General features: G+C 36.0%; 1 protein-coding gene across 1 annotated transcript in view; it reads right to left on the bottom strand.

The window, feature by feature from the left end:
- Positions 1-912: 912 nt before the first annotated feature.
- FAM188A (family with sequence similarity 188, member A) overlaps positions 913-23,850 on the bottom strand; it is a 60,132-nt gene continuing 37,194 nt past the window's right edge. The window contains exons 11-15 of the mRNA XM_010575989.1: positions 12,587-12,659; positions 11,639-11,711; positions 6,543-6,630; positions 3,220-3,291; positions 913-1,991 (exon numbers count right to left, since the gene is read on the bottom strand). Of these exons, the coding sequence (XP_010574291.1) occupies positions 1,842-1,991; positions 3,220-3,291; positions 6,543-6,630; positions 11,639-11,711; positions 12,587-12,659 (456 nt within the window). The 3' untranslated portion in view covers positions 913-1,841. The remainder of the gene's footprint in view (positions 1,992-3,219; positions 3,292-6,542; positions 6,631-11,638; positions 11,712-12,586; positions 12,660-23,850) is intronic.

Raw genomic sequence — 23,850 nt, forward strand, 5'->3', positions numbered from 1 at the left:
CGTTGGAGAAGCTCGTGGAGGACTGTCTCCCGTGGGAGGGACCCCACGCTGGAGCAAGGGAAGAGCATGAGAAGGAAGGAGTGGCAGAGATGAAGTGTTATGAACTGATCACAACTCCCATTCCCCATACCCCTGCCCTGCTCAGTGGGAAGGAGGTGGAGGAGTTGGGATTGAAGTTGAGCCTGGGAAGAAGGGGGTGGGGGAGGTGTTTTTAGTTTTGTTTCTCACTATCTCTATTTTTAATTGGCAATAAATTAAATTTAATTAATTAATCTGTTTTGTCCGTGAGGATAATTGGTGAGTGATCTCCCTGTCCTTATCTCGACAAGGACATAAGGAGCTTTTTCATCTATTTTCTCCCCCTGTCTTGCTGAGGAGGAGGTGTGAGAGAGTGGCTGGGTAGGCATCTGGCAGGCAGGCAAGGCCAACCCACCACAGAACTATACTGTTCACCCATTTCCAGATGTAAATCCAACAGATACATTGTTATGTAACAGATACAACAGAGGACATATCCACAAGTGTCACACAAAGGACGTTCTCCTTCTACCACTACTACATGATTTACAGTGCAAATTCTTCAACAAGGGTTTCTCCCCCCCACTTACATACCTCATTTTCAACCTAATCAGTTTGTGCTCCTGCATGATGATCATTCTAGAGTCCTATTGTTATTTACACATGAAAATAAACTTTTAAAAATAAATAATTCTGAATGTGAAATTCAGCCCTGCTGGCAATAGCATACGCTCTGCAATCACAGTTAGAGGCAATAAATTATCTTTTGTTGTTTGCCTTTTTTTTCCCTGAGATGTGTTCAACTCAAAACCTGACATTCCTAAACCCATGTTCCCTTTTCATCATCTTAGAGAGGCAGTAAACAAGTTTGATTAAAACCAAACTTAAAACATCATGATTTGAGGAAAAGATTTTATTTTAGGGCTAACAAGTTGATAATAAATAAAGGAATATAATAATGTAATAACAGATGTTCTCATGCACTTAACACATACAATAACGGTGGCTTACACTTCTTTTTGGACAAATTGAGAAGAGGTATTTGGCAATATAAGTTTGAACAGTTTAAAGATTATAGAACAAGAAATTCTTTCTGCTGTTTTTACATTTCTTTTATACAAATTCAAATAAATATTAATACATCTATTTTTCCTCTGATTTTCTGTTCACTTTTAACATGCCCGATAACTAAGCCACGGTAATATACAACTGCCAAGAAAGAGTATTTATGAATTATACTTATTAATATTCCTAAAAATGTATCATATTTATGTCACATTGTGCAAGCTCTTTAGGTAAAATTAGATTTTAGGAAAAATTGCAGAAAATTTAAACTCATTAAAACATATCCAGTGCAAAGGCCAGTCTAGTCCACATATTATGGTACTGTAATGTAAGCCAATATAATTTAAATAATAAAACATGCCTATATGATTCAGAGGAAGCTGAATATGTTTTATGTTTTAAAGATCTGGCATCTAATATGCAGATTCTGCAATATCAGACATTTTACAAATCTTCATGAGATGGCAAAACAATGTTAAGACTTTATAAGTAGGCTTTTTTTTTTTTTTTAGAATAACTCACATTAACAGTACTACAGTGGCCAAAAAAGACAAACTATTATAATAGAAATCAATCTGATTAAAAAATTAAATATTCCAATTAACACTGAAAAAGTGTTTGTAATCATTATTTACAATTCATCAATGATACCAGTGTATAACTTCACACAGTCAAAGTATACCACTTTCCAAGCAAATACCAATTCTTGTATCCCCATTCAAGGATTCAATAGTAGTATGTTGCTTATGCGCAACATATCAGTTTAAGGAAGGAGATCGATCTGTGGTCCAGAGTAATTCTATATATGGCCATTTGGTTTGCAAGCAGCGTTTTACTGGAGTGTCGTCGGTCTGTAGCATTGGTTCTTCAAAACCCATAACAACTGCTGTTCCTTCTACATACATGACCTGTCAAAATAAAACCAATTATGTCAGCCTATGTTTGTTTAAAAACTCTAAGATGAGATCATTGTTTTCACCAGGTTAGGAGAGGATTTATTATGATACATTGGGGTTTTTTTACTACAAAAATCAAATCCATTAACTTTTATATACTTTTTTTTAAAAAACAAAATGAGGTATGAAATTGAAAAACCCTAATATCTTTGACTCAAGTGCCTGAAAATCCTGATCAGGCCACATTCATTTGACTGTTTACTTCAATAGACAGTAAAGGCCAAAACTGGGGAAAAAAATCTAGGAAATGCAATGCAAAAATTCTGTGACAACAGATCCTTCTATTACCGTTGCAGTTGCAAAGTTTGATATTGTTATTTTATAAGGACAGTGTTCCTTAGACTTAACTTTATGGAATTCATTTTCCATAAAATGGAACTTCTGTTGCAAATCAGCTCTATTCATAGAACAGTATTTAAAATGCTATAGGCAGAATCCTCTGAAAACAAAAATTTGCTTAAATTTTCTTGATTATGTAAATATGTTCAATAGTAAAGATAAACACATCTTTGAGTGCTTTTGCCTACATTTTGGGGTATGAAACTGCTGGAGATTTCACAGGGGTAATTTTAAAGACCTAACTCCAAGCTATTCCAAAGACTGAATATATACATTTTCTCAAAGAGTCTTCTTACTTTAAGTAATTTTTGTTCCCTGTGTCTATTAATGTCTTATACCCTTCTACTGTAAATGCTAATTCAGGAACTAACTTAGAAGCAGTCATGGGTATATCATATATACCCCTCCTTCCAAGAAAGCCAAAAATTAAACAGGTCATTTTCATCCCCCACTAAATGGTTCCAAAAAATACTGATTTTTGATGCAAGTCTGGACTACTAAAATATTTCACTAAAAATTCCAAACACCTCAATTTAGATGTAGGGTTACTTATAGAAGTTGCAGTTTGTGTTACATCTCCATTGTATAAGCATGAGAAGTGCTCTACTCAAAATGCATAGCTTAAGAGATGCAGTCTAGCCAACTGATCCAGTATAGTAGCTAAAATACGATCAGGAACACAAAGCAGTCTCCAATTCCAAATATATCATTTTGGAAGAAAATTATCAAAATAATAGTTTTGTAAAAAGTCTGTTTCAAGTTAAAGTACTTTGCCTGTAACTATTGTCAGTTTTGCATACTAATCGTTATTAGAGCCAGATTTATGTTTCTTAAATCTTACCTTTTCGTTATAGTTAGATTGCTTCAGTCCATTGTAATGGTAAACGGTGAATGACTCTGAAACCCTAGAGTCCTAGTAGAAAGAAGACAGTTAATTTCTTGTGACATACACATCACACCTTGACAGCCTCTTCTCTTTACAACCAGACAGATGCATTTAAACAGGAAGACCCAAGGAAATTGTAAATAAATACAAAAGTACAACTTGAAGATTTTGTTCATTTTACCTTTCTCATCAGAAATAAAAAAAAAAGATATCAGTAAATTGATGGGTAATGCCCCCAAGAGCAAGTAATGATTTTCTGTGTTCATCTGGACATTCTGAACTACAACTTCAGCACTGACCATGTAGAAACTGTCCTAATTTTTAAAGTCAGGCTTCTTATGTAGTAGACATATTTGTGTGTATTTATGACTGTTCGGATGCTACAAAGTTAAATATTTCCTAAGGACCAGATCCAATCTCCAACCCTCCATTTGAGAGCTAAAAAGTAATTTATACCCACACCTGCCTAACTGTAAACTAATTGTGAAGACACCTGTTCAGCCGAGGCCTAACAGCAGATGTACTGCAGTTGTCAACCTTTACCATTCCAGGTGTTTAAATGCTTTAGTCCTAAAAGGACTGAAAAGCTTTGCGTTTCACTGAGTCAGGAAACACAAATCAGGTGTAATATCATCTCTTTTATGGCTACTGGACCAGGGTCCAAACAAAAGCTTATCTCTTTTTTAAGTACATGAAGGTAAAGGCTGGAATGAGAAGAAATCTGCTCAGGTTACAGTACATCCATCAGATTACAAAAAGCCCTCATTCATTTTTCTCCTCTCAAATGATTCAAAAACCTTATCTCTGTATGGGTCTCTCACAGCAACCCAGGCTATTCAGTGGAGGGAAGGTGGTGAAAAGAAAGGTAAGCAGTAACTCTACTTACAGAAGTTGCTTCGCAGTCATAAATAAAATCAAGCTTTGCTGGGAAGTAAAGAGTACACTTAACTCTTTTCTGTGAGGAAGGTATGCTCACACTGAAGGAAAGGTAAGTGCTGCTTTCCAGTTCCTGTCCCATGGATGTTGGGGATTTTTGTGCAGTGATTGTTTCCCAAAAAAAGGGCTACCGGGGAATTCAGGAATCCCCCTCTCCAGGTGACTGCCCTAAGCACTAAAGAGTCAGGCTTGCTCTCTCAGGTTGAATGATCTTTGAGTATTTCTCTTCTAAGCCAACAGCTTTGAAAAGGAAAGCTGGGATACCTTTCTGCTTTTGAGGTGGAGTTTAGTACTTTCCAGGAGAGTAAGAACAGGGGTTTGAATATTCTCAGCAAAGAAGGATCTCTTGAGCACTAGCTATGCGTTCAAATATTGTATAAAGGGGAACATCAACAATTCCAACCATCACTGGCATCTGCTATTTCCTCACAGTATTTTAAAAACAGACATTCATTTCTGCAGAGTTTCACTTCCAGAAAAGAATTCTGAACAAGGTGTCAATACAGGTAAGAGCTCCTGCTATGTCATCCACAGAGCACAGACAGATTGGACAACCTATCCATGCCCTCAGCATTCATTAACTGATACTGGCAGGTCCCAGTCCAAAATGTGCTGATTGTTCAGAGTGCACCCTTAAGGCAGTAACACTTCCCATGTTTTGTGCTGGAGCCAGCAAAAGTTCAACAGCACAGGCAAAACTGAGTGGTGGGGAATCATGTGCAGCAGGGAATTAGTACTTGACGGACAGGCATTGATTGACATGAGGGCTCCAACTTTACAGCAGGTAGAGTTCCTCCACCAACTCTCTAGGTGACTAAGGCAGGGATCTGCCCATGATTCCACTATGCTCCCTTCTACTGCCCTTCTTCAGTCAGTGATGCCCTTCAGCAATGGGCAGCAGAGGCAGCAGCCCCATATGATGGCTGTTTTCTCCTCCAGCTACCTATGGCCCACAGTACTGGACAGTTTAGGCACAGCCAGTTATGGAGGATGTGCTTTGGCTTTCTGAACTTCATTCTAAGCATCTGGGGCCTAAAATCAAGCAGTGGAGTATTCCAGATTTGCAAGTGTAATATAATTGTAAGAAGAAAGCTTAAATTATATCAATTGTATAGGTATTTCCACTTCTGGATATACAAATGAAAGGAAGAAGAAACAGCTGGCAAATACACAATGCAGATGTAATTCTGTAAATCCAGAGAAAATGAACACTTTAACTCCTCCTTTTTCCTCTAGATGACCAATCATCTCTGAATGATATATTCAGTCACTACCATCTTTTGCAATGCAGTTCTAGGGTCTTCTGAATGACCAGATCGTTTAATGGTACAGAATACTACACCCAAACAGTGCTGCACAACCCTTAACAAAAGAAGTCTTGCTGAAGACATTTAAAAAATACTAGTTTCACATCTCCTTGGTTTTAAAAATTAAGCCATATAGTTTCAATGACATGTTAAGCTGCAAAAGCCTCCAAAGAAGTACTCATCTCAGCCCTTCTCTTGCCTCCACCAGTCTACCTTTCTGTCCCTGGGGAAACTCTCTCTCTTCTGCCAGTAAGAGCATTTGTATGGCCATGGAACAAGCCTCCACATACCAACAAAGAGAGCTCTCACCCAACCAGTTCCCTGTTCTGGTTTACGACATATCTGTACAAAGAGGCTCCTGGTGGCAGGAGGGAGGCAGCATGAGGGCATGAAAATGTGACCCAGGGCAAAGGAAGAAGAGGACAGCAGTGCTAGGTTAACACATGCTTCTCAGCGGTGATGCTATCTTAATGAATATATGGAAGAGATTGAGAGTTTGAAAGTAATTTTCCATTACCCTGGTAGATATTGACTTCAACATATGCTAAACATAACTCTATCATGACTTTTTGTTAAACTGTCAAAATTTTACATTATTAGAGATATACATAAAAATAGTTTTAAATATGTTTGTAACCTTTTCCCATTTGCTAGCAATTACAGCAGACATTTGTAATATTGATAAAAACAGTATGTTCATTTATTCTCTGAAAAACCAAAGTCAGATGAACTTTCTGTGTAGGGAACCAGTTCAATTTCGTATGCAAAATGTTTATATATTTCCTGCAGGTTAGAACTTGTCACTACAATGGAGTTTCCTTCCAGTGTAAAGCTGGCAAAATCATGGAGACCTTATGCAAAATGGAAGTCTACAGTTTGTTGTGTAATACAAGAAGTTATTTGCAGGTCAGCTGTGTCAAATGAATGCAATACTTATTATTAACAGTAGCTCTGTGATAGCGATAGAAGTGTTAATAAATCTCAAAGTCAAGCAGAATAGACAATGCTCTGCAGCAATAAAGCTATATTGATTACCTGCTCAGGGAAAAATTCTTGCAGAAAGGGACCCAGCAATATGATGCCCAGTCCTTCTGGGTCTAATTTGGTCTTCATGAGGTTTACACTATGACAAAAACATTGAATATAAAAGTATGAGTAAGACTTTTTTATTCTTGCATGACTAAGTTACGCTGTGCTACGACAGTACTGGCTGCCAAGTATAGCAATACTATTCTAATTTTAATCGTAAGTGACAACTGCACCAGAATGGCATGCAAGCTGCCAAAACACAGTTATTTTTAAATAAAAGTAATCTGTTATTTTAAATTAAATAAGTGATAATTCTGAAGGACCACCATATTTGGTAAAATAATTTGGAACCCATATAATCTAAAACCAGGTTTACAGCCCAAAAGGCGTTTTGCTGTCTTGTAAGCATTCTTGAACTTAGATACGTAAAACAGTCATCTTTTAAATACAGCTTTGTAACTGCCAAACAACCTGTTTTTAAATGGAGATTTGAAAAGCCGCCAAGATTTTCTACGTACACTGAAATAAAATTAACAGATACATTTCTTATTTACATCATGTCCTTGATATCAAAGAAGCCAAAACCAATAAATAATGAAAATATTAACAATACTAATCTGAAAGCCTTACTGCATGAATATGGTATAATTTCAAGTCACTACAAATGAATGTCAATTATAACGTTATATTTCTATTTAAGCAATATATTTCTACAGGCATCAGATCACTTAAACATTTAGTTGCATCTACCTATTGTTTTGCCTAAGTTACAAGTTGTACCGTATACAAGAAACTCGTCATTGGATCAAGCCAACAGAGCACCTTGCCCTGTATCCTGTTTCTGACATTGGTCAGTAGTGGATGCTTACGATAGAGTACAACAGGGCAAACATACAGTGATATCCTTAGTTTACCCTCCCCATTTCCAGCTGTCTGCTGCTCAAAGACATCTTCAGTGAGAGGCAGTATCTAAAACACAAAGATATATATTTTTTCTTTCCATGCATGTGCCTAATTGGCTTTGAGCCCATATACACCTGTGGCATTTAATAAACTCCACTCACAAAATTAAAATTAAACAATGGATTCTGGGAATAAGTATCTCCTTCTGTTTTGAACCTGTCACCTGATAATTCAGTTTGATGATACTTCATTTTTGTATTGTGAGAAGCAATTAACAATCATTCCCTATTTATTATGAAACTCCTGGTTTTAGAAACCTCTCTTACATGTCAATGTTTGTCTCTCTTTTCCAGGTTGAACAGTCCTAACCTACAATGTTCTTTTTTAAGATGGAGTGAAACATCATGCATTTATACAATGGCGTAATTCCTGGAAATCCCACTCCATATTTCTGTCTATCACCAATTATCAGTTTAAATCTAACATCTGTTCTCTGAATGGTAGTATCTAGTTCACAGCCCAACAGTGTGTATGTAAAATCAGGATTGTTTTATCCCCTGTGCAATCAATCTACATTTACTGTATTGAGACTTCTCTGTTACCCTATCTTCCAGTAACTGCTGCTGCTCTTCCACCTAATTTTTTAGTATCTCGAATACTTTTTTATCAGCAGCAAACTATCATATTAATCCCTACCTTCAAATTCTCACCGGTGCCATGACAAACTTCACAGACCTAATATAAATTCCTGTAAAATTCCTCTAATGATCTCCTCCATTAAGAAAAATGACATTTTTACCCTTTGGATCAGTTATTTATCTACAGGAAAACCTTCCTTCTTATCCCATGTTTACACATTAAACATTTACATGTGAATTCTCCCCAGCTTGGCTTTCAAATCTTTTTCTAAGTACTGTTGTCCATTTGTCACCTTCTCATTCTGGTTCTGTCTGGTACCAGAAGAGTTTACAGTGGTATGTAACCTAAAATAGTTCAGCAATTTCATTCTGATGTTTCTTCAGAATTCTGGGGGTTTTACTTATCTTGACACTTCAGACTCTTAGTTACTCTAACCACCCATAAAAAGGCTTAAGTGTGGAAGCCTCCCTGTAATCTTCCCCAGTAAAGATGAAGAAGAATTCACTACACTTTTCTTACTGACTTTGAATACTTTTTCATATTGGGGATCACCTATCAGAACTACAGATCTCTTGCAAATCTCCTGGTTCTGATGGGCTTAAAAAATTATTATTAGCTTTTATTTTGTAAATTTGCAGATTAGTCTTCAGAAGATTTTAACTCTGCTTTATTTTGTATTTACATTTAATGTTCCATTAATGTAGATTCTTCCTTATTTTTTTCATGTAGGCATTACATTTGCCTTTCAGAAGACAGCCTGAGCTTCTCATAGCTGCCTCTTCTAGCACCTAGGCCTTTAACCACCTAGGTCTCTTTCATCAGGGGCTGCAGGCAGATGGTGTCTTTCTAAGGTCTTTTTGATTATTGTTGCATGTAAGCATTTTATCCTTCTGGCTACCACTTACGTGTCTTCATTTTGAAGTAGCTTCCTTTCTTGGTCCTAACATAGTACTAGTAGTAAATTATTTAGCTGCTTTTTGTTTCTGCCTCAGTACACACAGAATACGTTATGCAATTCTTAAGAGAGTGGCTCTGTTAAGGCCCTTGGAAGAGTAATTTTAAAATTCGTAAAACTGAATGTGATATTCTATAAACTATGTTAATTTAATATCTTAAAAAAAAAAAAGAAAGAAATTTCACTACTCAAGTGAAACTACAACTGAAGATTTGCAAGATACTGGACTTTAATCCTTCTATTGCTTGTTCTTACTGCTCTCAAAATACAAAATTTAAGATATTTCAGTAGCTGTCTGAAACGTGCTAAATTCTTGAAATACCGTAACAGAGTTGTAGAAACATTGGGCTTGTAAATGGAACAAAGGCAGATTTAAGTAAAGATAATTTTGAAAATGCACTTAAAATTAAGTAATAAAATTAAAGCAAGGTATATGCTCACTAATGAAATACAAGAACTGTTTAAAAATGCAGAGCCATACTAAGTTTTTAAGTATGGACAGTGTACAAAGTTAAATCAATTAAGCAGCAGGGGAGATTTAATAAAATTCGATTGCTGTGTTTCAACTGAGACTTTTTCATTCAGCAAATAGCTAACACTGTTCAATGTTACTGATATTACAGCAGAGCTACCAAAACAAGTGTGAGTACATGCTTCAGTCACTTCAGTGCGAAGTCTAGCGTCTTAACTGAAGAGGTTATGAATGTTGGGGTGATGATACCAATGGTCTTTGTACTGTTATGGCTGAGAAGTGTGTGGGGACAAAGGCCTTCAGCACTGGTCAAATAGACCGATAGGATAAAATATTTTAAACCAGCTAAACCTAGATTGACAGAGGTACTCACAAATTGGTGCCCTAAAGAGTATCAGATGGTTTTTATAAACAAATGGGCAAAACAAACAAAAGAGCTGGGTTCTTGGATGTATTTACTAAAAGACTAGAAAATTTTACTAAAATCACATGCAATGGCATTCAGTACTGGAATGGCTAATCCACCTTTTTAATTCATGTCTGCACTACAAAGTTTTCCTCTCTATAATTCTTAAACTCTAAGCAGGTCTGATTGTTACTCATCTTGAGATTCTGAGAAGCTTAAAGCCTTGGATTAGATGATCACAAAGAATTTCCATTTAGTTCTTGAACTAAAAAATGTAAATAGTACACTTGGAAGCAATGCCTTTAATTTTACTTAAAAACAAACAAGCAAGCAAGCAAGCCTGTATGGAATTTGAAATGTGTTATTTATACTTGTGTTGCACATTAAATAGATGGGACATCTAGAATTCAAAACAGACTAGGTCCTCAAGACAGTAATATTGGACATTTTTATTTAAGAGGAGATGATTCAAGACTGAATATTCCATGGTTTGATCATGGCTTTTCAATATAGCAGGCCTCCTGACTGGCTCTTCCTACATCAATTTATATCTGATGTGCTACGCACAATAAAATAGGCCAGGGCTATGCCACAAACACCCTGAAGGCCAAACAGCCAAATGGAAAAACTGCTGAGTGCAGAAAGAGGTTTTTTGCTATTTATTGAGGCAGCAGAACAAAAAGGCCAAAAGAAAGCTTCAGGCCTATTAAACTAAGGCTTTTTTTCTTTCCGTCCCTTTAAAAAAAATCTTTTGCAGATTTCACCACTTACTGACATAATATGAATGCTAGCCTTTTTGTCTCATATTTTCTTTGGTTTTAGTTTCCTGGGTGTCTTTTGATTTCAATTTTCGCTCCTATTCTCCACAGAGAACACCTCAGTAAACTTTGTCGCACTTTGTAACATTTGAAAGGACAGAAAATGGCATCAATCAAATTTCAGATGGCTGTGGTAAGTAAACTTGCAGTCTCCACAGTCTTTCTACAGGAACAATCAATTTAGACCCCAATAAACGAGACCATATATTTACGAAAGAGCAGAACCATCTTTTGGAGATGTAAAGACCTTCAAGCACATAGCTGTCCTTCCTGGGTTAAGCATTTAGTGGCAAAACGTGGCAAACTTTGACAGCAAAGGTTAACTGCTGCCACTGAATATTAGTCCTGTCTGTCCACATAAGATCTTAAAATAAATTACCTTTTTCATTTGATAGTTTTAACTCTAATCCTAGAAATCGAGGTGTCATTTCTGGAAACAAATGACAATTATAAACACTACAAGGTACTGAGTGTGGGTGGAAACAAAAGTGTAACTGAAGCAGTTTCAGCTTCAAGCTCTGTAGACAGATCCAGTGGTAATCCAATGCTAATCTGCCTCTGAATACCTTGATTGTTTGGCTTTTTTGTCACACAGTTTCACCCTCATTAACATACAGAAATATATTCACAACTATCTCCTCAATATACAGTCATGCAGTAGGTCTGAGGGTTTTTTGGCTGCTAGTTATCACTACCAAAGTTAGAAACATTTTCTCCCATTTAATTTAAAGCTGACTTAAACACTTCAAAATAACATTCTGTGCCCAGAATGCAAGCTAGAAAAAAATCCAGAAAAAACCCTAAATTGTAATTGATATGTGGTTAATTGAATCCAGAAAAAAACCCTAAATTATAATTAATATGTAGTTAATTGATACTTTTGTAGCATTTACATTTTATTATACTTACTATTCAGGATCTGAAACAAGGTCCAGAGCCTTCATTACATCTTCTAGCAGAGTGTCAGGTATAAAACCATTATCTGAGGAAGAAGCAAAGCTTCTCATTAGCAGAAGATACCAAACGCTTTCCAGGAGTCCAAATTTTACTCAAAAATACAAATATTGCATATCTCTAAAATTTGCAAACAAATGGTGAGGTTCTAGAAGGAACATAGTTTTCAAACACTTCTCTCCCACTTTAAAAAATGAGGAGCGTAATACAGAAACTGTGGGTTTATCATTCATGCACTTAGAAGCTTAATACTTGCTAAGAATTCAATCTCTTTATAGCAATCTCCATCTCTACTAGATACCTTGGGATAATAACTGTACAGTTTTTCCCTTTTGATTAGTTAAAATAGTACCTGAATGTTAGACATCCTCTGTTTTCCAAAACATAAGAAAATTTTCTGTGTATGCCACATACATTCAAGAACAAAATTTCATGAAGAATGCAATTGTAGTGGATCAGTTATTTTATGAAAATGTAATATAAGAGAAATCAAATTATATTTAAGCTTTATGTTAATTACAAAGAACATTACAAGGTTGAAAAGCTTATGCTCTAAGAACTCTACTTCCTATTGTGCAATGTTGTACTCAACTTCCCTTACTACAGAATTCTCAGAAAATTTCTTCATGTCACTTGTAGATTGACTACTGTATTGAAAATTTCTTCTCTTAAGTATTTAATTCCTCTCTTAATCAGCTCAGGTATAAACAGCATATTACCCTGGCACGGAATTTAAAATGGATTTGAAAGTGCAGTATGTGGAACAAATTTTAGAAAATAATGGTCCTATTTTTGAAGAGATACCCTACACAATGAAGTATTCATTACTGTTTGGAATTTGTCTCTACTGAGTGAGTACATTTCAATTAAAAACTCTTATTGCAGCAGAAGTACAGCCCTTACCCTCAGGGTCATATGTCTGGAAAACCCTTCTAGCTTGTTCTGAAGGGGCTTCAGGAGCAACGAGGGCCATATCCTTAGGTAAAAAAAAGAAAAAAGAAAGAAAAGAAAAAAAGAAAACTTTCAGAATATTCTTAATTCAGATACAGATTACTAAGGAAATATTTAGCCATCCTATAGAGGGTTGGACCTTATATTAATGAAAATTTAAATACAACAAAAGAAAAAATTAAGGTAATTTGGCAATGATAGCAAAGTGATCAAGAAATGTGTTAAAGATTATTCTACAAACTTCTAGACAAATTTTATATAAGTCTTTTCATGCAGATGTTGTGGCACAAAAGCTAACTGGAGACTACATGTATTATGTGGAGATTTATAGTATCATTCTTTGTATCTGAAAACACACATATATGTACCAGTGAAATTTATTGAGTGTACTGTGCATACACTGAAATGTATAAAAATTATTTAGATAGAAAGCTGTGATAGAATGTTTTGAAGTCCATTTCACAGACTGGCAGAACATAAATTTGTTAGCTGCATGAGAAAGTATGATTTCAACAGTAGCTATTGTAATGCTTTTATTTATCCAAGACTTTTTTCATCTCAAATACAACCATGCTTTCCAAAACATATGCAGAGGCACACATCTATGTCCTATTGTAAAACCAGCAAAAAGCACAGCCCTCTGGTTTTATGCCAAAAAAATTATTATAACAAAAGTGAAATTTTAAGTTATTCATGAGAAATGAAAGGTGGCATAAAGGGTAAGAAATGCACCTGTTCAAGACACCCTTTAGTTTAAAAAGATACAAAGATTTGATGTTCAAATAGAACATGAAACTCCAAAATAGAACTCCAAAAACTGCTCACTAGGGGTACTTAAAATCCTACATCTCCTCTTGCAAATTTACAATCACCTATGTTGTTTTTCACATAGAAAGGAAAATGAAAAATTTGGTCAGAGGGAAACACTGCATTTGACCCCCTCTATAGGTTTTCTTCCTGTCAAAGTCAAAATGTACTGTTACCTGCTGTGCTATCAACAGTAAACACAAACCCCCAGAAATAGCAGCATTAACATTACTCTGAATAACATTAAACCCTAGGAAACTTGCTTTTGTTCATATTGTATTAAGTAAATTGATTTGTTACAAATCAAAAAGTTACCTTAAACTTATTTATAAAGTATACATAACCTTTTTTCTTTTTATTTCCAGTTCAGCTCAACGTTGCTTTCTGAAGATGACTTAGATTTTCTTGAAAGAGAAAATCATGACAACATCCTCTCATTATACATGTATGCGCTAACAGTGAATTTCAGTCTAAACCATGTAACTCTGTAGTACTTCATCTGAGGTAAGGCACAGAAAAAAAATCAGAAAATGTAGAATTAAAAGATGCCTAATGACCTACTGTTCTTTTAACAGATTAAGAGAAATGCTTCAGGGAAAGAACAGAAGCAAATCATACATTTGACCAGAATTCCACTCTCACCCAGTTTCTCCTAAGAGCCGACTCCAAATCAGTCAAGGATTTTAAGTATACACCTAATGGCATCCAGCATATACTTAAAAACTTTCCTGAATGAAAGCCAACTGCCTAGGACACACCAACAGGGATAACATGGAACACAACATACACTTAAAATTAACAGGCAATGGTTTTACTTTGAACAGATGAATGATGCAGCTATTACTGGCATAAGGTGCATGCAATGGAGATTACAGAGCTCCCCTCATTTCCATGTACAGGAGAGACAAAAATTTAGTATTATACAGGATATTAGACGAAAAGTTAGGAGATATCTGCCCTGTCTTCCAAGGCTCTAGATCACCAGCCCATTATATACTTTCACTCTTAAGGGCTACTCCATTGCCCCTTGAGCACAATGCAAACATCTACATTACAAAGTGATGCAGTGCATGGAGGGATGGACTGGGGTTCAGTTTGCTGTGATGTATTAAGGGGTATCCACATTGCATCTTTACTGGCAACGAAGTTTGTGCCAAACATCACTCCCAGAAGCACACCATGCAGAAGCACAGCCAGTTGCTGGAAGCCCTTGTGTCCACACTGCAGGCAAAGCACTCTGAAAAGCCTCCTAGTCTGCAACTTCAAGTGTTGGCTCCACCAGGAGAGAAAATGCTTTCAGCACAGCTGTAGGACACTTAATTGCATGCAGCAGGGTTCCAAGTCTAGATGCAATGCAAATTTGCACCAAAAAGCAGCTCTCCAACATGCTAAGTCGCTAATATAGGTGGATCTGGTGAATCACATCTGCTAGAATTCTCCTAGTTCCTGAGATGCAATAGATTTATCAGGACTAAATTACTTCTGGCTCCAGCCTACTGCCTCTCTTGCAGCACAAGAGCCACCTTTCACTGTGACTGGACTGCAGAGCCCATCTTTAGGTCAGAAGCAGGCTTGCCTGCAGGTAACCTCCTGTACTATGTGACTTCTCCAATCATCCTGTACCCAAAAAATTACCAAGTGAGAAAGTGTACAAAAGAAACTAATTTGAGAGAAGTCCCTTTGTCCTTCTAGTCTCTCCTAGTGAGAACAACTTGTTAATTGCTTGCTTAATATACTGGAAATATAAACCCTACATTTTTATATTAATTCAGGATCATAACAATGTAATTTTAAGGATGTACAAATATAACTAATTTGGAACAAAACCACTATTTAACAAAAAATATTCCAATGATTTTATAAATGAATGGTAACTAGTAGAATACTTACAGAAAATCAATACTTGAGCAGTGTATCTTCATGTTTACGTATGTTCTAAACTTTTTTTAAAGTACTTTGCAGATAAAGAGACCATACCGCTTTAATAACCATCTACAGCTCAACACAATTAGTTTCATGATGACAAACGATGTATGAAGTTGTGCAGTTGTTGAGTATATGCTCTGTTATAATGGGTAACACTTATGTGATCATATAAGGTACAAACATACACTGTAAAATTTGATAATATGTGACCAACTTTTAAATAATTTGGAATACTCCAGAATTGGAAAAGTTTCATTTTGGGGGGGTCAGTATTACAAAACATACTAAGTAGGAGTAGATTTCACTATCAGTGAATTACAGTAAACTATTGCAAATAGGTCTCAGTTTAAAATCAAAGATGCTATGGCATATAGAGCTTATTAACAACACAATGATCAGTGATTTCAATACTCAGGATTTAACTCTAAAGAGGGGGTATTTTTATGGTAGATTCTTATTAACGAATTAGCAGCTCATGGAGCCAATGTAACAAGAGAGAACTCTTAAAATTTCTATGATATAGAAGGACATAACCAAAGCCACTTCCAACTGCACAGACATATTATTTCAAATGCAAACTACATAGCTCTACTTTGGTTTACGAGTATGCAGTTCTTTCCATAAAATCTTAATGTAATCCAAGAATAAAGACTTGGATCACTTGTGTGGTCCTCCACCCCCCCCAAATTATCTTGTTAATGTAGTACTTTCCAGTTTCATGTGATGCAAAACAGATTTTTTAAAATAAATCTCCTGCAACTACCAACAAATATTTTTTTGATAGTCCAGTTGCAAATAGTGTGTATTCCTGTTGGCATTTTAATTTTCCAGGTCCTTAGTTATTTCAGTGCATGTGTACATGGGAAGGACTTAGAGAATAAGTCACTGAATGCATTACTCAATACTGAAAATTCTCCATGTCTTTCAATTGAACTTTTAAATATGGTAAAGCCTCCCAGTTATTACATGTTAACACTTTTTATTCATTAAATGTGATTTACTGATGCTCTAAGCAAGTCATTTCACAAGGAAACTTAAAAAAGTTTCCTGCCTTGGAGAGATGACCAAAAAATCCACCCCTCTTATTTTCAAAATAATTCTAACTTTTCACTGAAACTGTTGTCCTATAAATAGTTAAAAAAGAAAGACTTTAATCCTGTATATACAAATCCAAGCATTCTCTAACTTAGCATGTCATTCATTTCCAGTATCCAGAAAACTTTAAAAGTTCAACTAGTCCATATATTTGTATCTAGGGAAAAAAAAAAGTAAAATACCTCCTTCAGGCAGCAAAGCTGAAAATGTGACAAAAATCTAACAAAAACATACTTCAGCTGCCCAAGCTGATATTTCATCATATGTGCCAAAATACATCCCCCACCCAGCCTTATGAATTGTATTTTGATGTATCCCATGCATTGAAAGTTCCATATAAGGGAATCCCATCAACAGTTAATTATAATTGTTTCCAACACTAAGTACAACATGTCCCAAAAATCATGTTTCACTCGTTGGCTCTTGCGATACACAAACAAGTAATTTTATATTACTTTGAAAAGTTATTCTCATCAGTAGTACCAGTTATTTTAAGATCCCATGTTTACTCTCAGAAGCAAAAAACACTCTTCATAAGTTTTAATGAAAACATTCCAGAAGTTTTCATTCTACAAATCAAAAGCAGAAAATAATGGCTAAGCCACACTGAAATTCTGGCTATGAATTTTTACAAAGATCCCACCCTGAAAGACCTGTTGCCCTTGAAAATGAAATCTGTTCACATATGGACTGCTTTACAGTTCTACACTACCAGTGTTGAGGGATATGTGGAAGAATTACGTATTGTAGTACTAACTTCCTTCTTTAAAATTTGCCTAAAGAAAATTTAGAAACACTGATAATTATCAACTATTTAACTTGCTATAATTTAATCAAACCTGCAAGAATGAAGATTATTTAATCCATTCTTATATTACAGAGAAAAGTATGTATTTTTTCAATGCTATAATCAGTGGCTTTCAAGCCAGCAACTTTTCCAAAATGGTTTCCTAAGAAAACAAGGTTGATGGGATCTCTGAAACCGATTCCCATCTCTCTAGCTGACTTCTGCATCTATTGCCCAATTTCAGTTTTACTTGACAGAGGGAATAGAGTCTCACGACTCGCTGAAACTGAAGCCAGGTAGGGAGGAAATGTACAGGTTTGCGTTCCCACCAAGAGGGAAGGCAGAACCCTGCTGTGAATCGCTGTGTTCGGCAATAGGTAGAGACCATTCAAACACCACTGGCACAAGCCCAGAGCTGTGACTGCAGGCCTGGCTGTTGTTGGGTGGACCATCACAGGAGACAAGTGGTGGGTTACTATAGCAGGTATTTGCACATGTGGGAGAGGGAGAAAGAGAGGTGCGAGACAGAGATGGAAAGAGTAAAAAAAAAAAACATTTAAGAAAGGGTCTAGGAGACAAGCTGCTGGAAGACAGGCTTCAGATGGTCTGCACTTACATCACATGCTTTGACTTAGAAGCACTTCTATATGTAGTTTTAAATTAACATGATTTGAAGTAGTTGTACTGTTTCACTAACTACCCAGGGGAGCAACCTTAGATTTCTTCAGAGAACATTGCTTTATTAAGGTTCACATCAGTCTTGGGGGCTTCAGAGATGGCAAAACATTTGGTGAGGGTACAGACAGTTCTGACAGATGTTGGGGAGGGAGGTGGCAGGAAGAGACCAGACCAGAAATCCAAAAATCATTTGGTAAAAGCGTAAGTCCAATAAAGAGTAAAATAGTGGACTGACTCAGTATAGACTTTTGTTTATCTCTTTACTCAACTGAAGTGGATATTTGAAAATTATTGCAGTTGATGTGGAAGGAAAAGATTGCCGGGCAAACTAAGATGAAACTTCGATCCACTAGGAGGGTGGAAAAGAGCCTGTTACACATTCCTATCATTTATGCTGGAGAGGAACAGAAGTCCCTATCCAATGACAGCCATCCACAATCCAGCGTTGTGAAGATTTTTGAGTCTGGAGGGATCAGATAGTTTAATCACTGTTCCTGGTCCAGATGTAATGCTGGGGACTCTGGTGAACGTACTGAGCTCCTGATAACAAAACTATCATAACCATGTCAAACCCACTGGGGTCCTGTTCTGTTTTACTCTGAGTGGGACTCAAGGGACAAGTTAAACTGGGCGAAATGCAACACCTGTCTCTTCAACCACACATGCCATTAGAAACACAACCAAGAAAGAAGTGGCAGTTTTTAACAGTATGGGAAGTAAAAAGATAAAACTCAGAACAATCCTAATACTGTAAGACTACCTAAGCAACACCTGATGCATGGTGTAGAGGCAAGAATGTCAGTCACTTAATCTCACGGTGGAGTTGGTTCAAAAAGAAATTTGATTTTAAATGTCAGTAAGGTTCTTTTGGAGATTATCTTTTGAAGAGAAAAGACACTTCATACAATCCTACTGCTGTACTATGTAACTGTATCATTATCATTTGGGTGCATAGGTCTTTCGCACGTGACCAGAATGCATTTCAAAATGGATAGTGCTCTAAAATAAGAATGTGAAGCTTTAGTTCATCCTGTGGCTGTAATCCATTTGCAACAAATCTCTAGAGCCATAAAAGCCATATCCAGTGTCAGTACCCCAGAGGACAGAGAGACACAGAGGTTTCTTCTTCAAATGGTGAAGGGATCCTGCTACTGAAGCCAGAACTGATGAAATGCTCTTTGCAGCCTGAGAAATAACCACCCACTTAACTGAGGGAGAACAGACTGAATGCAGCTTTATTTGGAGGCAAGGAGCAGAAGTGTCATATGTATCACCACATATACAAAGGAGGTTATGTGTCCTAAAGGTGTCAGATACTGTTTTACTTGCAGAGACTGGCTAGGAAGTGAACCAAAGAAAATTTAACATGGACTACATCACTAGAGAAGTAAAAATAGGTTCAAAGTCTTGCAGTGATATAAAATTTAGTTGTTGGTTCTCACTGAGATTGAGAAGATCAAATAGAACCTGAGCATTGCTTGAAATAAAATAAAAGCTTTCTTGTGGGTCCTCCTAGGAGCTAATTATCAAATCAAGGAAAGAGGGAGAGTCCTTAAGATCTGAAGTAGGAGGCCGTTATTACCATCATACAAAGAACTGAACAGATATGCAAAGGCCATAGATCTTGTTTCCTCTTAGGCACCACTGAAGAGATGTTGAGATTGCTGAGGTATGCAGTTACTGGTTCTAAAAATACTCACCAAAATAGCATCTACTGCCAATTTAGGCAGACTATTGTGAAGGGTCCCTGAAAAGGGACAGAGTTGGAGAATTATACTGTGGCAACAAAGCAAATCAAATCCTAGAGCCCTTACCTGTAAAGTCCATACTAAAGCGTTTGATGTTGTTTGACATAAATGTAGTTTAGGATGCATGCCAGCCCCAAGATAGCAGAGTTCTTATCACGCGTCAGAAAATAAAATACAGGCCTTGTAATTCAGACCAGCAGAAGATGACACAGTTTACCTGAAAGTGTTCATTAAGGCGTAGAGGTGGTGGAGAAACATTCATGGTAAGCAATTTGTTTCAGCAAGGTGGTTAAAGGGAAGCAAACTGGCTGTAGTTGCAGTCTGCCTTGTGAATAAGAGTGAAAGGATTGCATTTACTCTACAGTACCTGCAGTACCTTGCTGGTACTGCAAACGGAAGAGAGTTCTCAATAGGGCAGAATGAAAACCTACATATGGACTACTGTTTAAATCCTTTCTCACCTTCACCCATACTACCCAGGCAGAAAAGGGACCCTACTTGATCCAAGGGTGGGGTGAGGCTGTGGAGGAACAGCAAATACAAACCAAAGAGCAAGAATTAATAACAGGAATCTACAGTGAGCACACTGTCAGCCTATCCATCTGGAAAGCAGGGCTTTTAACATGCACTCAACTAAGTTATGGAAACCACAATATATGCTGCATTCCTGTGGGAAAGGGTGGTTTAATGAGACAGCCAACAAAAAAAGCCACAGCATTGCAGTTTTTCAAAAATAAGAGAAACTCAAACTACATTGAATACATGTTTAACAGTTACATTGCCACAGATGTTGGTGTTTTAGTTCAAAACATTACAAGAAGGCAACAATTCACTCGTTGACACGTTAAAAAAAAAAAAAAAAAAAAAAGCTTCTTCACCATGTCCCCTGCTTTGAAAGACAGATTACAAGAGATTACTGTAAACCAATAAAGACTAGGTATATAGTCTTTTTTTTTTAATTCACAATTACTAACTTGCTTTACTCATCATTACAGAACAAAGTCTTCGTTTTGAAAGCAAAAATACATTACTGGAATTACAGACCAGGAGTCAGCAAATTGGAGTTTACTGGAATTCTTCTCTAATTCTTATCTAATTACTAAATTACATGTACCCTCCAGTCACAAGTTTAATCCGAAAGGGCAGCTTTTCAAATTATCTTTTGTCTGCTATATTTGGATACTTTTCTTTTTTTCTTTTTTTTTTGAGGACAGAGTACAGTGCTATACAAACGCCAAACTTTATTCCTAAGAGGAACCAAACTGGAAGTGAGCAAATTCCAACTTCCAAAAACTTCACAATATAACTCACTCAAGATGAATGGTAGCTTCTATTATCATGCTACTTTTTTTCTACTTAAAAAAATTAACATCTGTGTTAAATACTATTTCTATATCTAATACTATTTCAGCCCATAGACATGAAGTGTTTGCTATACAACCCGTGGTGAGCATTAACATACTAACTCTATTCAGCAATTACAATAAGGAGGTGGGAAATTAACAAGTATGACAGAAACATTTGATAGCAGAGTTCAAAGCCAGCGAAGATGTACTGCAGAAATGAAAATCTTCCTATATACAGTTCTCACAGTACTGAAAGCTGCACTTAATGTTGGAAAATAGCTTCAAGTGTTCAGTTCCCCACTTAAACCATGTAATTCTCTCTTGGGATGATGAAAACCCTCTGGTTTGCTTCAATCAGCACGATGAAATGTTTTTGAAAATGGACCAGATTAATTATTTTATAACTTACATATGACAAAAGTGTTTCTAAAAGACAATTACTAGCCTGGTTATTTATTCTAACAGTAATATCTTATGGCTTTACATGTGAAATGTATGAGCTCTATGAAGTAATTAGGAAAACGATATATTAATAATGCCATGTAATTCACTTCTATTTTGTACTGATAAATAGTATTTTAGGGAATCTTTATACATACATATGGTAATACATGTATAGAGGAAATACTAAATATTCACGAACTTTACACATTTTCACTTATTATAGAAACAGTATCACCTTTTATGTTCATATGTGAATTTGGTATTTCAGGTAGCTAATTCCAGTATTAGCAGAATAAAGCAATTAGGTTCTATGAAAACCAGTATGTTTATTCCTTTAATTAATACAAAACTTGTGATATTTTTCTCCTTAAGGCTGTATTTCACGGTAAAGCCCATCTCGCATCACCCCTATTACATTAGTTTTCTTAACTATGCATATGCAGTCACTGAACTTTTTTTTCCTAAGTACATCCACATTGTCTCAGTATTTCCATAGCAAAGTTTTTTTAACTTATTCAAGTCTTAGACTGACAACTTTGGCACTCCTCTGTAACACAAAACAGTTATTTTTAAAGTACATATATAAATGTATATGCATACAAAGATTCCCGAAACTATCAATTGGTAGACCAAAATGGCATTGGACTTCCTATACATACAAATTAAAATACGAAAATATATTAACATATTTCACACCCTTATGTAAAACAAACCAACACTGGAAAAAATGCACTTAAATACTGAAATGAGGTTACTTCAGTTTTAGAAACATACAAATATATTATTCAGACAGTTAATCAAATGTGACTTCTGATGTTACTTAAAGGGAGAAATAAAGATAGAAAATTAAGGTAATGTCTTAAATTTCACTAAATGTGCTTCATCTCTGCTAGGAAGAGTTAAAAGCTTTCTCCACCATAGACAGTCCCTGCTTCCCCTTTTTTTGTTTTTTTCCTCCTTCCACATTTAGGCTTTCAATTCATTCATTCACATATCCTAACCTGAAAGTAGAGCTGCCTTGTCAAAAGAGGTTAAAGATGTTACTCTGTACACAACAAAGTTGCTATCAGTATGAAGAGAGACAATAAAGGGATGAAAAACTCATTTTTGAGTGCTTCGCAAAAAGTGGTTAGAAATGGATTGCTAAGGGTATTTGTGATTGTACTTGTACAGGATGAAATCAGATGCTGTATATGGATTCTCTCTAATGTTCCCAGGGGTTCAACAGCTGTCACATGCATTAAGGTTCTCTGGATCAAAGAACAGCTAAAACCCAAACTGATTTCAACCAGGTTCCTGCCATTTATAAAATTACCTGAAGTCTCCTGGAAACATACAGATTCTCTATACAAATTCAGTCTGTCATGTCACCCATTTATTAGGCAGTTGGGGAGTTTTGCAAAAAGGAGAGTTTGGCATAAAGTTTCATTACAGGACGACAACAGTTACTATTTTAAAGAATATTTTTATTATTGAAGCATATGTTGTCATGTTGGCAGTCTCATTTAGTGTTTCTAGTTCCTGCATCTATCCCAGTAGGGTTTGGGAACATGGGAATAAAGCAGGCTGAACAGAGAATAAAAAAAAATCTCATCTTCCACTTCCCAAGGATACATGGTGCCCTGCTCAGAAAGAACATCTGGTCTTCAGAGGTTTGGGGGGAAAAAATGCAGAAAGACAGAAAATGACCACAAAATAATTTCCTTGTTGTTTAGCCCAAGAACACTTAACTTTAAAATACCTTTAATACACATTCAATAACTGTATTTAAAACTCTCTATTTCATAAGCTTTGTGATACATTTATGACTTCAGGACATTTTTCTTTTTCAGGAAGAAAAATTCTAAGGGGAAGAAAGAATCTGAGGAATCGGTCTAGAACATGTATTTATAACAGGCGAGCACAGATTAGCAGCCACTCATATAGATTCATTTTCTGAAACAGAAGAACAATGGGTATACCATCAGTTCATATGCTAATTCTGGAACTGCCATTTGGTCACATAGTGAATACTAGATTTCCAATAAAATAATATTCCCAATATCATTATCTAGAAACAATTTCTGCAGTTAGTAGGCTGTAATTAGAAGATAGAATAAAATAAAAAGGAAGGTGGCTTGTAGAGCAAAGAATGGATGGCGTGAGACTGGCACTATCACAGTTTATGATTTCTACCTATTACCCCATATAAGGAGACATGGAATATGGGGCGAAGTTGTTCATTCTACTTACCTATCATGTCTCTTCATTGTGATACTACAAGCATAAATTCCTTATTTTGGAAGACAGTGGGTTAGATTTTGGGACTCTTAAAAAAAAAAAATCTGTGTGGAAATGACTCAATAAAATTTCTCTTTTAAAATTCCATTTCCGGAATGATTCCAT

This window comes from Haliaeetus leucocephalus, unplaced genomic scaffold (genome assembly GCF_000737465.1).
Source record: "Haliaeetus leucocephalus isolate CR32 unplaced genomic scaffold, Haliaeetus_leucocephalus-4.0 Scaffold0, whole genome shotgun sequence".
In the NCBI taxonomy this organism is placed as follows: domain Eukaryota; kingdom Metazoa; phylum Chordata; class Aves; order Accipitriformes; family Accipitridae; genus Haliaeetus; species Haliaeetus leucocephalus.